The sequence below is a fragment of the Cuculus canorus genome, chromosome 1 (assembly GCF_017976375.1).
Source record: "Cuculus canorus isolate bCucCan1 chromosome 1, bCucCan1.pri, whole genome shotgun sequence".
In the NCBI taxonomy this organism is placed as follows: domain Eukaryota; kingdom Metazoa; phylum Chordata; class Aves; order Cuculiformes; family Cuculidae; genus Cuculus; species Cuculus canorus.
Genome location: NC_071401.1, coordinates 138,043,563 through 138,058,570, shown reverse-complemented (window position 1 = coordinate 138,058,570; position 15,008 = coordinate 138,043,563). Strand labels below are relative to the sequence as shown.

The 15,008-nt window shown below is 43.7% G+C and overlaps 1 protein-coding gene across 5 annotated transcripts in view; it reads left to right on the top strand.

Moving 5' to 3' along the window:
* The first annotated feature begins 5,966 nt into the window (after positions 1-5,966).
* Positions 5,967-15,008, top strand: part of BCAT1 (branched chain amino acid transaminase 1) — a 66,641-nt gene continuing 57,599 nt past the window's right edge. For 3 of the 5 annotated variants that reach the window (XM_054083434.1, XM_054083424.1, XM_054083407.1), the window contains exon 1: positions 5,967-6,116. In XM_054083434.1, the coding sequence (XP_053939409.1) occupies positions 6,054-6,116 (63 nt within the window). In that variant the 5' untranslated portion in view covers positions 5,967-6,053. Of the gene's footprint in view, positions 6,117-10,421; positions 10,610-15,008 lie in introns of those variants that run through there. The other 2 variants (XM_054083440.1, XM_054083419.1) reach the window with 1 other exon arrangement.

Genomic DNA, 15,008 nt, shown 5'->3' with positions numbered 1-15,008 from the left:
GCTGCTGTAATCCCTCGCCAAGCCTAATTTTAGTGCTAATTAGTGCTAAAGCATCCTCAAGTATATAACGATTTACAGAAAAGTGCAGGAGTAATTTGGTGTGGAATTAATTATCTCAAACTCTGTTATGAATGGTAATTTAGGATATTGCTCAAGATCTATTCATATATATACATTCATATGTTTTTTACAACTCATTAATGGTTTAGCTTACCTGCTGAAGTAATGCATGTCTGCAGGTATATACCTGCTGAAGTAATGCATGTCTGCAGGTATATACTTGCTGAAAAGCATGTGTGTTCCTGCATGTTTTCTAGCAGATACTATTTTTCATTGGAGTACTAGTACCACTTTGCTGGGAAATGGATTGGATCTCCTGTAAAAATACATAGGTTTGAAGTATCGTATCACGTATGATGCTGAAAGCTCATGGAAAGCATTGGGTTTGTAGCTGACTTACCATAGAATCATAGAATAGCTAGGGTTAGAAGGGATCTTAAAGATCATCTAGTTCCAACCCAAGGCCTTGAACACCCCCAAGGATGGGGCATCCACAACTTCTCTGGGCAACCTGTTCCAGTACATCACCACTCTCCTGGTGAAGAAATTCCTCCTTATGTCTAGTCTAAATCTGCCTCTCTCCAGTTTACATCCATTGCCCCTAGTCCTATCGCTACAAGCCTTTGTAAAAAGTCCCTCCCTGGCTTTCTTGTAGCCCCTTCAGGTACTGGAAGGTTGCTATAAGGTATCCCTGGAGCCTTCTTTTCTTCAGGCTGAACAACCCCAACTCTCTCAGCCTGTCCAGGTGCTCCAGCCCTCTGATCATCCTTGTATCCCCACTCTGAACCCATTCCAACAGTTACACCTCCTTCTTATGTTGAGGATTCCAGAACTGGAAACAATACTCCAGCTACTACTTAAATCACAAGAATTTCTTCACCAAAAAAACCAAGAGCGTTTATTTAACCTACTGTGTTTGGTCAGGGGTGTACAAGGGTCCGACACAACAACAGAAGAAAGAGACTGTGCCTGTAACTCTTTTTATTTAACAAATTAAGAAATCAGCTACACTCACTTTATGTTACCTTCTGAGTTGTCACACAGCTCCACATGGTGCTGCCAATGTTCAAAGCAGTTCTGCAGACCATTTTCTGAAAGGCTGTTGAAGATCTGTGTCATGTTTGCTTTCACGTCTTCTTCTGACAAAAGAATGTGTTTCTCTGAGGATCAACTTGATCTTCGGGAAGAGGGAGCCACGTCTGGCGAATAGGGTGGGTGCTCAAGCACAGAGATGTTGTTATGAGCCAAACAGTGATCCACAAAGTGGTTGTGGGCTGGCATGTGCCAACATCTTCTGACAAAGGGTGAGAAAGCAACTATGGTTGAACACACTTCCACTTGTACTGAGTGATCGAGTTAAGCTTTGTCGTGCTGTGAAAGGTTAGAACATGTTCAAGAGCCATCTCTTTGTCTCTCGCCTCCCACTCTTGGTTCTGGAGCAATAGGGTTAGTCTCAGAGGTTTTTGTGTCAGACCTCATAGATCTCATTAAGATCGAGGAGCCAACATGTTTATAACCGAGAACTGGGCTCCTGCAACATCTAGTTTAAAGTGTAACTGACCACGGCCAAGGCTTCGGCGACCCACAAGCTCTTTCTTTTCCCCTTTTCGGCGCCTCTGCGACCACTTGGAGCTGCGGCCATCGAGTCGCGGGGCTCCCGTGGCCACCAGGGGGCGCCTCGAGGAAGGGAGGTGCAGGGGATCTGCCGGCTCCGTTCGAGCCCCAGCTCGGAGCCTGAGGTCCCTGAGGCAGCCAAGGGGGTTCCACCTGCAGAGCCGGGGACTCAAGTGGTCAAGTGATGCCACCTCATGTGGTCAAGGGGAAAAGATAGTTTTCATCATCTTCTTTTCAAATCAGCAAGGTAGTGAGCCAAGGGTTTGGGATTTGGTCAGGGAGACCAAATAAAAGGTCTTGAAAACTTGTGTTGTGGGGTTTTGGAATCCTTTTAAGCTTGGTTTAATTTAGTCTGGGGAGCTGCAATGTGACTCTAAAATATGAAGCAGATGTTGAGTTTTTCATAGAGAGCAGTTTGTGCCAAAATGCTGGCCCCTCTCTTGGCAGGCAGGGTTTGAAGCAGCCAATGTTATAATTTGGGGACGGGGGAAGTGGGCTTTACACTTGCCACAGCCCAGCTGCCTTCCTGCCTCCTTTCGTCCAGGCACTCAGAAGATCTTGCAGTAACATCTGAGAAATGAAGAATTCACATTGATTTCATAGAATCATAGAATAGTTTGGGTTGATTTCATACAATCATAGAGTAGATTGGGTTGGAAGGGACCTTAAGGATCATCTAGTTCCAACGCCCTCCCATGGGCAGCGACACATCCCACTAGATCAGGCTGTCCAAGGCCCCATCCAGCCTGGCCTTGAACACCTTCAGGGATGGGGCATCCACAACTTCCCTGGGCAACCTGTGCCAGTGCCTCACCACCCTCATAGTGAAGAAATTCCTCCTTATGTCTAGTCCAAATCAGCCCCTCTCCAGTTTATACTCATTGCCCCTAGTACTATCACTACAAACCTTTCTAAACAGTCCCTTCCCAGCTTTCTTGTAACCCCCTCAGGTACTGGCATGTCACTATAAGATCTTGAAGCCTTCTCTTCTCCAGGCTGAACAGGCCCAACTCTCCCAGCTTGTCCTCATAGGGAAGGTGCTTCAGCCCTCCAACCATCTTTGTAGCCCTCTTCTAGACCTGTTCCAACAGCTCCATCTCCTTATTTTGAGGATTCCAGAACTGAATACAGTATTCCAGATGAAGTCTCACAAGAGAGGAATAGAGGGGCAGAATCGCCTCCTTCGATGGAGATTCTGGCCATGCTTCTTTTGATGCAGCGCAGGATACAGTTGGCTTTCTGGGCTGTGAGCACACATTTGCGGCTCATGTTGAGCTTCCCATGAACCAGCACCCCCAAGTCCTTCTCTGCAGGGCTGCTCTCAATCACATCATCCCCCATCCTGTATTGAAACTGGGAATTTCTACAATTGAGTTTTACTGCTTTGTAGTAAATGGCATTTGTGGCCCAAAAGTTTTTACACCACTCACATTAGGTCAGTCTTTAAAAGTATACTGATTTAGTTTTCCTATTGAAACCATGCAGTGTATCAGTGAGTCTTCTAAGTGGCCTAGATGAAGGCTTTTATCATTAGCTGTCTAACTTACTTGGAGTTTCATCCTCAAATTGCACCCCAAAAACCCAAACAAAACACCAACAGCCCAAAATATCAAGTATTTCCCTTCTGTTATGTTTCTTTCCAGTTGTGAAGCAAGCCTAAGCAGAGGAGAAAGAAGTATTTATGAAATCTTGGGAGTTACCCTGGGTGGGGAAAAAGGAATGGAGAGGAATCATCATGCTTCCCTCAAAAGGTGAAGGAGTGGGTTGACTGTGATGAGAACTCATGATTCACACAGTCCAGGTGTTAAAGCCATCTGGAGCTGGCCAAGGGAGGCTCTGCGGTTTACTCTGACCTGTAGCATCTCTCTGTGCCCCCACTTCCCACCTCTGGTGCACATAAACTCATTTTAAATGCCTTCTGACAGCAGTGCTTTTTAAGCGTGACTGACACTTCACCTTGTGCAATGCAAAGGAATCTGCCTCCAGTCTGGCAGGGCTGTGAGGTGAATGGCAGTGGCAGCTGCCCAGAACCTTCTGGAAAAAAAGCCTATGGGAAGAGGGCCCAGGTTGCCAACAAGGCTGTGAAGAAAGGAGAGGAGAGGTGAGTGGCTAGGAAATAGAAATCTGAAAGAAATGTTGGAAACAAAGTCTGATCTTGGTTAATTCCCAGACCATAATGTTTTTCATGCCTTTCAGGGTAGAAATAAGTGACACATTCACAAAGTGCTTATTTAGGAAGAATGTAGGAAAATGTTGTTTCCCCTAGTGGGTGGGAATAAAAGAGCAATGTGGTGTGTTTATTTGTCTCTAGTTGTCCTTGCACATGCAGACCTTTTTCTTTCTGCCTTTCTCCTAGTGTTTTCTTGCTTGTCAGGTGTTCTGTGGCTGCTTTCCCCTTTATCTTCTCTCACACTCCGGTTTTCTACTGTTTCTTTCCGAGAGTGCGACTATGCAGTCTACTTCTTTGTGAGGATGTCAGCTTAGGCAATTCCCACCCATTAGCATCTACAACAATTACTTCCCACTCCCATGCTTTTTATCTGGTGTTTTTTAAACCCAGATCACTGTATTCATCCATTTTACAGCAAAGCCCACACACAGTGGAGCTGGTGTGTCCAAGGAGGTGGAAAAAAGACATGAATCTGGAAATGAGCACCAGGAGAAGGCGCTGCCAGAAAAAAAGATCTTACTTCTCTGAAAATAACATCCCCTGAAACCTTGTATCTCACTTGAGTACTTCTGTGAGGTGATATGTGCTTGGGACTAAGAGAGAGGACACTGTGCCTTTGTTTTTCTGTTTTTACAAAGAATCTTGTTTATTCTCCTGCTCCAAACTGAGCTCTAGTTAGTGGAACCATCACTTTCTGTGTATAACACTTACTGTTTCGGCTTCTCAGTTATAGCAGAAAATGACAAGAGTTTAATTGTCTGTCCTCCTCTGAAATAAAAAATAATTTAAAAAATTATCTTACCTTAATATTTTGTACATATATGAACACATATATACACATAATATTTGCATAATACTTCTTTGCTTCCTCTGTTAGGAAATTTCTACAACACCAACCTAATTCTCATCCAAAGGTTTTTCTTTCTTTCACTTTAAAATCTTTCCACAACAGTATTCCCCGTTCTGCAAGCAAGCTATATGGAAACCATGACCTGCAATTACCTTCTTAATTGTTTTGAAGAGTTTTAGTTTTGTGACTGAAATCAATCACAGGCTTTCCTTGAAGAATGTTTAAGATGAAAGCTGATGTTTCCTTATTTTAAATATTTGTGCTGATGCACGTTCATGCAGCTGCAGAAACTAAGATTGATTTTTAGTACAAAAGCTAGGGAGAAGCAAAGTATTTGAGAAAGATCAAAACATAACATTCTGATATTTTTGGAAGAGATACTTCTTTTTAAATAGCTTTGGAAGACATTTCCAAAGGGCTTCTCTTCCAAGAAGCCTTGAAAATATTAAAAGATCAAAATCATGCATCAAGACCTCTGATTTTGTCAAAATGATACCAGAATTGCTTTCTCCACGTTTTACTACAGGAAGTTTTCACTACATTTCAGGAGGAAAAAAAAATCTCAGAATCCCAGTTTTCTTTTAATCTGATTTCTACACACCTTCACTCTTTATACAGACTGGTGTTATAAGAGGAAGCCTTTAAAAGTGCATCAAACTATGGGCTTCTGCCCTTCATTCCTTGTAGAATGATGAATTTGCACAAGATGCCTCTCTTAAAATTTCCCATTTGGCTTTATATCATAGAGACTTTTCATTTTCCCATCAGTAAATCCTTATATTTCTGTGGTTAAAATGTCAGTTTATTCAGTTCTGGTTTGGATAATGAGTACGATTGAATTCCCTTTGGTCTTCTGCAAGAATTCCACTCACAAGTCCACAGCAAGCAGAAGGAATGCTGTACTCTTCTGCACAGCTTCCATGCAGAGCAACAAAAGGAATGGAACATAATAATCAGTGTTTTTTGTGGCCGCTCTTCAAACATAATCCGCCCCTAGGGCCTCAGCTATCACAGGTCCCACTCACTTAGCGAATCTCTAGAACTTGTAGGAACACTTTGGACTCAAAGCATATAAATTACCTAATTTGTTCATATCTGTGAAAAACTTACTCATTAAAACGTATAAAGTTTAACAGTGCTGTCAAGCAATCACATAGTGCTCTCTGTTAATGGAAAATCTAGCACAGAAATGAACAATAGCCTGTTTTATGAAAATTAAATATTATTAGTGGATCAATAAAAGTGTTTGAATCAGTAACAGTTAAGTCAATGTCCCTTGCATTATGACTTCTGGAGTGTTCTATAAGGAGTGGAACTAGACGGAGGCAATACAAGCCAACATTGCAGAAATATGTCTGTATGATGCATTTACTTATGGCAGTTTCAGTTTTCAGGGTGTTCCAGCAGCATACAAGTTTTGAGGTACGTTCTGTGGGTTCTCTGAGTTCTGGTCAACTTTCTCTGTTTTTTATTTGCAAATTTAGGGCCAGCTTGTCTATCAATTAAAAAAATCTCATTTTTAATATATATCCTAGAGAACTTTGCGCAAATCCTCTGTAATTCAGATAACATTTATCTTTTCCCTTTCCTTCTTCTAAGTTATGCCCTGGCTATGGATTCTTCTCTATACCTCAATAGATGGCTGTAGATTAAGGATAACTTGAAATATATCCCTATGGTGGAGCATGATACAAATAACTTACAGAGAAAAAGGGCTCACAGCACAGTGCCAATTAGATTGGCAAATTGAGGTCTGGAAACAGTAAAACTACATTCAAATTGCTTTTGTTCTAGTGAGATTCAGGATACTTAAGTAGGTGTAGAGAAACTGTAGAGCCTGTAATAAGGAATGAAAAAAGATATATGGATAAATATCACATAGAGGAGCACATTCAGCATGGCATTTCTAAAAGGGAATCCTGACCTGCCTATCTAGAAATGTTTTAGAAGGATTCAGTGAACAAACAGGCAGTAGAGATCCAATTGATATGGTTTATTTGGATTTCCAAGAGACCTGACAAGTTCCTTGCGAAAGGTAGAAAATAAGCTCCAGTGAGAAAGGTGCTTTTATACTTGCTCTCATTAATGAGTTAAAAGATAAGAAACACAATAAAGAGAGAGAATCTGTGCTATTAAGAAAATGGTAGGGAAATGGAGGCAAATACAAAAAGTTTTCTGATGAGATTAAAACCTTCAGGCTAATAGTGTTAAACAATTCAGCCAAACTAGAACTATCTGCTAAGAGCTGCAGGACCTTATGAAATTAAGTACACGGTTGTCAAACTAACATGTAATAGTGTCTGCAAGCATCAAATGATGAACACAGAAAAAGAGAAAAAAAAAGAAAAAAATTGCTAAATTAATGTAAACAGTGATGGGCTCTGAATGACCTGTTACCTTTCAGGAGAAAAATCTTGGACTTAGATTGTTTGCAAAAATATCAGTTCAATTTAGTGCTCAGGAATAGTCAAATCAGGAAGAATACCAGGCATTACTAGGAAAAGGAACAGGGGAAAAAAAGCAAATTAAAAGCAAATATGGTGACTTGCATTTTGAGAGTTTGGTGTAATTCATGTCCCCATCCTAAAACAAAGATGATCAGGTGTATGGAACTGTTCTTGTATTAAAACTAAAAAGATTAGAACTTTTCATCTGGAAAAAGGAGATGGATGACAAAGGATTCAACAATAGTCAGTAAAAGTACAAATGACATAGAGGGGATGAACATTTTGTTTTAATTTGTGTTTAGTCTCACAATTTCAGAAGAACAGAGAGTGATGTGAAATTTTCAAGTGTCAAGTTCAAAATAAAAAAAATTATCTGTTTCCCACAGAACAGAGCTAAATTGACTAACTCATTAACACAACATCTTATAGATACCAAATTGAAATCAATAGAACAAAAATCCAGAAAGAACTGTTAAACCTAAATAATCCAGCTTTCAGGAAATCACTGCGATCGGAACTCCTTGAGGCAAAAAAAGAGTGGATTAGGAAAGTGCCTCTGCATGCCTATTCTTTTCTTGTAACTCTCCTGGAGGCATCGTTACTGCCGGCTGTTAGAGAGAGGATATTGAATTAAGTGGACCTTTGGCCTGACCCTACGTTGTGGTTGTAATCTGAAGATAACTCATCTTGAATGGATTGAATTTCTCTCAGGAACACTGAGTAGTAGTCCACTGATGATGAATTGTATATGTCTGATGCTTCTTTGCTGCCTTCTCTGCCTCCTCTTTTTTGCTGCATCTTTCTTCCCTCCAAAATAGCCACTTACAACATTGTTGTTGACATGAACCTTCATTTTGAGTAGCATTATTTACGCATGTTTCTTTGGAATGCCAATCTTTGTCATTCTATTAATCAGCACTTTCTTACCTTGCTGAAGAGTGGCAGGAACAGAGATCTGTTTATGTTTATATAACCAATCTCTGGTACTACACAAGAAACATAACATAATATGACGTATATATATAATTCATGTACATCACAAAAGCAAAACCTGACATTTTTGACAGTAACATTTAGATGAAACAGCTTCTTACAACTGCACTCAAGCAGATCAGAAAGGGAAAACATTTACAAAAAAGGTAGTAAAGAAAAAAAAAAGACTCAACCGTAAAGTCACTAAATATGAAAGTAAGAACATTGTGAACACTATACTGTGGTTACACTGGGATTTTCTCTTGAAATTTCCTGAGTTTGCAGTACTACTACTGCACAGTTTCACTGGCAGCAGCACTGGTAGAAGTAGATTGGCCTCTGATATTTATTCTCTTGTCTTCTGTGGCGAGGAAGGAGGCACAGACATCAGTTTTCTCTAAGCATATTCTTTTCATCAACACGGCATACAGGAGCCAAATTAAGAAAGTACTACTACTCCTACTACTACTGGCTTCTCTCATTCAGGCAGATCTTTATGCAGTTCCTCAGCTTCTGAACTTCAGACAAACAGGATATTTTGGGTTTGTCTATTCTATGCTCTCATGACTGTTTTAAGTCATATCTCCAGTTCACTTATTCCCAGGTGTTTTTTCCATCCTGGCCTTCTCACACATTCATCACCCTGTGTGTCTTGCTTGGAACATTTGGTCTTCTTAATATTGTTTGTTCTAATATGCTTGGTATAACAGCTTCATAGAATCATAGAATTGCTAGTTTGGAAAAGACCTCTAGATTATTGAGTCCATCCATTCTTATCTGCCACTAAACAATGTCCCTGAGCACCTCGTCTGCCCATCTTTTAAATACCTCCAGGGATGGTGACTCAACACCTCCCTGGGCAGCCGGTTCTAGTGCTGATGACCCTTTCTGTGAAAATTTTTTTCTGATATCCAGTCTGAAACTCCCCTGGTGCAGCTTGAGGCCATCCCCCCTTGTCCTACCACCTGTCACTTGGGAGAAGAGTCTGGCACCCTCCTCTCTACAATCTCCTTTCAGGTAGCTGTAGAGAGCAATAAGGTTTCCCCTCAGCCTCCTCTTCTCCAGGCTAAACAACACCAGTTTCCTCAGCCGCTCCTCGTAAGACTTGTTCTCCAGCCCCTTCACCAGCTTCATTACTCTTCCATACACTTGGTGTTGCTGTCACAGTGTTCAGGTGCTGGTCACCTGCCTTCTGGATATCTACGTGCAGAAATCAGAGACACAGCGGCATGTGCCAGTTGGCTCTTAGATGGCCAGTTGAGGTATGGAGAGCTGTGGAAGTGTAACTACGTGGACTTCAGCATGGACTAGGCACTGGATAACAGCAGGAGGATGCAGAGCCCCATTGTGAAACATCTGGCAGTTCCAGCTGGCTCCAAATAAAAGGGGCTGTGTGGGCCCCTCCTGTCTTCCTTCCCAGTGCTGAAGGACTTGGCACAAGCTGTGCAGGGGCAGGGTTGGCAGCCTGAGAGCTGAATGGCTTGCTAGCAATGGGAGGGATGCACCGTGAGGTGTTTGGTGTGTCAGACAACTTGGACGCAAGATGGAGGAAATGACTCAGAGACTGAAAACGAGTTTCTCAATGCTTGTCTAGGGAGAGGGGTAAGAAGAACGTGTTTACCTCAGCATAAATGTCGGTAAAAGCATTGAATTGTCCCCATTTGCTGGGCACAGCACATGATGTGTTCCAGCTACAGCTGACCCTGCACGCTGAGCTGCCTCAGCAGAACGGTGCGGGTGGTGGTGGTGGGCTGAGCCCCTCCAGAGAATCATAGAATCACAGAATCACCAGATTGGAAAAGACCTCTTGGATCATTGAGTCCAACCATTCCTATCTGCCACTAAACCATGTTCCTGAGCACCTCGTCTGCCCAGGGATACCTCCCTTTTTAAATACCTCCAGGGATAGTGACTCAACCCCCTCCCTGGGCAGCCTCTGCCAGTGCCTGATGACCCTTTCCGTGAAATTTTTTCCCTGATATCTAGTCTGAACCTCCCCTGGTGCAGCTTGAGGCCATTCCCCCTTGTCCTATCACCTGTCACTTGTGAGAAGAGTCCAGCACCCACCTCTCTACAATCTCCTTCCAGGTAGTTGTAGAGAGCAATAAGGTCTCCCCTCAGCCTACTCTTCTCCAGGCTAAACAACCCCAGTTCCCTCAGCCGCTCCTCGTAAGACTTGTTCTCCAGCCTCACCCTGGGCTGAGGCGGCTTTCCCGGGAGCGGGTGGGCAGCAGGGGGTGTGCGTGCCCGCCGGCCCCAGCGAGGCGGGGCGTCCCGCAGCCCCTTCGCCGCTCTCCCCGGCCCGCGCACCGCCCTCGCCCGCTGATGCAATCGGAGCCCGCGAGCGGCGGCAGCAGCAGCAGCATCAGCAGCATCCACATCATCCACATCCCCGCCGCAACCGCACCCGGCGGCTCCAGGACGAGCGCTGCCCCAAAGGAAAAGCCCACTCTGCCGCCGCAGGGGAAATAAACCCCGGTTGCCAGCATGATGAAGGTAAAGCCGCGTGGGTTTCCCTGCCAGAATGCCCTCGTCCATCCTGCGGTGGGTGCGGAGGAGCGAGGGGACTTCTCCTTGGCAGGCGAGGAGAGCGGTAGTTTAGTGATTTGTATTCGCAGATTTTAGTGCCCTTGTTTGTCATTTGTGCTTTGCTTTACGTCCCTGAGAGATTTATTGTTTGAGATTCAGAAGCAGGATGTGTGTGGTTCTACCTCTTCTCATGCTCTTTCATTGCAGACAGCGTGTGTGGAAAAGAAATAATGGGTCAGGAGGGAGAAGGATGGGGGAAGGGAAGGTGTATAATGCCTTCTGGGAGGGGGGATTTCCTACTGTTTGTTTGTAACGTGGGACTCCTAATGATTAAAAAGAAAAAGCTGCAAAGCGTATGATCTCCATCGTGCCTTTTTATGCCTATGAGTTTATTATAGGTCGTACGCCTGCCGTTGTACTAAAATAGACTATGGGTAAAACCCAGTAGCATGTATTTAGAGGTTTTGAGTAATTTCAGAAATAATGGAAGAAGAATCGTTGGCAGTGAACGCTATTGTGAGCAATGAGCATCTGTAGGAACTATCCTTTTATAAATGTTTATGTTCTTCTGCTTAGTGAGGCTGATCTGGGGATTAAAAGGAGGTCTTCCTTGTCAAGACAAAGGGCATAGAGATAGCGTGGGTGCTTTTCGTTTAGACTAAGGGAACATCAGAACAACTTTATACCCTGTGGAACAGCTGCACTGGGAATAATTGTTGGGTTTTGAAGGTCTGCTGGGCTGACTGTGAACTTCACAGCTGCAGCCTGATGCCAAAGTTAACAGCTGAGGAAAAACAAGACTGAGTTATTTGCTTTCCTTGGGTAACTATAACAGATGGAATAGGAGCACAACAGGTATGTGACTGGCAAGTGTTTCTCCAGCTCTTCTCTGCCGCTGATGACAAGTATTACTCTCATCCTGTACTAGTTCTCATCGACATGACTGTCTTCTGAGTGGGTCTAGCAGTGATGCAGGTGCTACTGATGATGGCAGGGCTAGAATGGGTGAGTGCACAGGAGGGCTTGCAGGAGGCTCTAATTAGTCCTGTTTGCACTTTCTGCAACCCAAGAGTGACAGAAAAATGATCTGAAACTGCTCAGGGAAAATAATCAAGCAGCTGCCCCAGCCAGAATGCTTAGGGACAGAGTGCAAGTTTGTCAAGGAGTAAGACAGACTGTCATGCTCTCTATCACTTTTGATATGCTTGTTGGGTGTTTAGGAAAGACAACATGACTCAGGTCTCTGAGGTGTTATCCAGCCCCTGGCAGTAATGCTCTGGCATGCCCATACAAAAAAAAAGTAGCAGGCAAGCTGTAGATCTACCTGCCCGTTTGCCTAAAGCAGTGCTGATATCCAATTGAGATCTTTGCACTTGTACAAAATCTAGGTTTGTATTTTTCCTGTAGAAAAGACAGCATAAGCAATAGCTACAGCAGTAGAAATGCACTCTTGTCACTTTCAAGTGGTGTAGCCTTGGGCAAGTGAGTTGTGTCTGAGTCCTTTACCCTTTATTTGCCTCATCTTTTCAGACTGTAAGCTCTTCAGGGTTATAGCTGTCACTGTGTGTTTGTAGAGCATGTATCGAAAGTGGAGAGAATTACCATTAGATCAACATCATAGTTATGCAAACTCCAATAAATTTATGAAGGTATTATGAAGCAGCAGCATTATTACAGCTCCTTATCCTTTCATCTCCTCCTTCATCAGTTCCTTCTTTCAGTCACAAAACTCTCTTTCTCCTTGAACCAATTCCAGCCCAACCTCAACTTGCTCTTTCAGGTCTGTTTAAAGGAATGTTATGTTTAAGAAATGAATTATGCCTCTGGTTTCTGCAGCCTTGCCTTGTCCACCTGCTGCACTATTTGTTAGGCCTAGCACTCCAAGAACTCTGTGATCCAGTGGATATTCTGATTTTGCCCATGGAAACTGAGTATCAAAATCTGCTGCAAAGTCATAGATAATAAAGAAGATTGCAAAATCATTAGGTAGCTTTGACAAAATTGACCTCTTGCTAAGCTAGTCCATAGGCCATATCCTTGGTTTAATTTGATAGATGAAAATCAGATGGCATTCACTAGTAATGACTTTATCCCTGAGAGGGCAATGCTAGGAAAAGAGGTAAATCAACTCGTTCATTGTGTAAGCACTCGTTTATTCTGAATTTGTTGAGCCATTTGAAAACAATTTATGTGGTGTGGACATGCTAAAGAATTGGAACAGATGTTATTTTCATTACTTCATAGAATCATAGAATGATTTGGGTTGGAAGGGACATTTAAAGGTCATTTGCGGTGAGCAAAGACATCCTCAACTCGATCAGGTTGCTTGGAGCCTGGTTCAACCTGACCTTGAATGCTTCCAGGGACAGGGCTTCTACCACCTCTCTGGGCAACATGTGCCAACGTTTCACCACCCTCATTGTAAAAAATGTCATCCCTATATTGAGTCTAAATCCACTGTCTTTTCATGTAAAGCTATTACTCCTAGGCCTACAGCACACCCTGCTGAAAAGTTTGGTCTCATTTTTCTTATAAGACTCCTTTAAGCAGTGAAAGGACACAATAAGGTCTCCCTGGAGCCTGCTCTTCTCCTGGCTGAACAAACCCAGCTCTCTCAGTCTTTCCTCATAGGAGAGGTGTTGCATCCCTCTGATCATTTTTGTGGCCCTCCTCTGGACCTGCTCCAGCAGGTCCATGTCTATCCTGTGCTGAGGGCTCCAGAGCTGTACACAGTGCTCCATTATGTTATACCATTTTCTTAAATGAATATTTCTAGCTGAAAGTACAGCACACAGCAGATTATTAGTAGATTTGACAGCAGGACCTTCAGTGTTAGAATGTATGAGCCAAGGGGTAAATTCTGCTTGGAAAATTAGTACAATTAGCCTTCTTAGGTAATGCGCAAGAGGCTTGGCATCTTCTTGTCACTAGAGTAACATGTACTCTACAGTACTAAACAAGGTCATCGGAGACTTCTATGAGCTGAAGCCACTTAATACTGATTGTGGCTTTTGATTTTGCCAAGACACTGTCCATGACGTTTGAAAAATCATGGCAGTCCGGGGAATTCCCTGGTGACTGGAAGAAGAGTAATGCTGTGCCCATTTTTAAAGAGGGTAGCAAAGATGACCTGAGAAAAAACAACCTGTTGGCCTTACCTCTGTGCCCGGGAAGAGGATCATGGAACAGATCCTCATAGAAACTGCGCTAAAGTACATGGGGGGCAGGGAGGTGATTAATAGGAGCTAGCGTGGCTTCACCAGGGGCAAGTCCTGTATGACCAGTCTAGTGGCTTTCTATGATGGGGTAACCAACAGATGTGATCTATCTGGACTTCTGTAAAGCCTTTGACACGGTCCCCCACAACACCCTTCTCTCTAAATTAGAGAGATACGAATTTGATGGGTGGACTCTTCAGCGGGTAAGAAATAGGTTGGATGGTCATATTCAGAGAGTAGTGGTCAATGGCTCAAAGTCCAGATGGAGAGCTGGGAAGAGTGCTGTTTAGTATCTTCATCAGTAATGTAGACAGTGAGATTGAGTGCACCCTCAGCAAGTTTGCAGATGACACCAAGCCGAGCGGTGCAGCTGCCACACTGGAAGGATGGGATGTCATCCAGAGGGACCTGGACAAACTGAAGAAGTGGTCTTGTGCAAACCTTATGAGGCTCAGCAAAGCCAGGTGCAAGGTCCTGCACCTGTGAGCAATCCACAGTTTCAATACGGGATGGGGCACCACGTGATTGAGAGCAGCCCTGCAGAGCAGGACTTGGGAGTGCTGGTTGATGTGAAGCTCAACATGAGCTGGCAACGCATGCTTGTAACCCAGAAGGTCAACCATATCCTGGACTGTATCAAAAGAAGCGTGGCCAGCAGGTTGAGAGAGGTGATTCTGCCCCTCTGTTCTGGGCTTGTGAGACCCTGCCTGGAGTTTTGTATCTAGTTATGGAATCCTCAATATAAGAAGGACATGAAACTGCTGGAACAGGGCCACAAAAATGATCAGAGGTCTGGAGCACCTCTGCTATAAGGACAGGCTGAGAGATTTGGGGCTCTTCAGCCTGGAGAAGGTTCCAGGGTGACCTTGTAGTGACCTTCCAGTACCTGAAGGGGGCCTAGAAGAAAGCCGGGAAGGGACTTTTTATGAAGGCATGTAGTAGTAGGACAAGGGGGAATGGCTTTATAAGGCTAGACTAGACATAATTAAGCAGTGAGGGTGAGGCACTGGTACAGGTTGCCCAGGGAGGTAGTGGATGCCCCATCCCTGGAAGTGTTCAAGGCAAGGCTGGATGGGGCCTTGAGTGACCCGATTTAGTGGGAGGTGTCTGTGCCCATGGCAGGGAGGCTAGAGCTGGATGATCTTTAA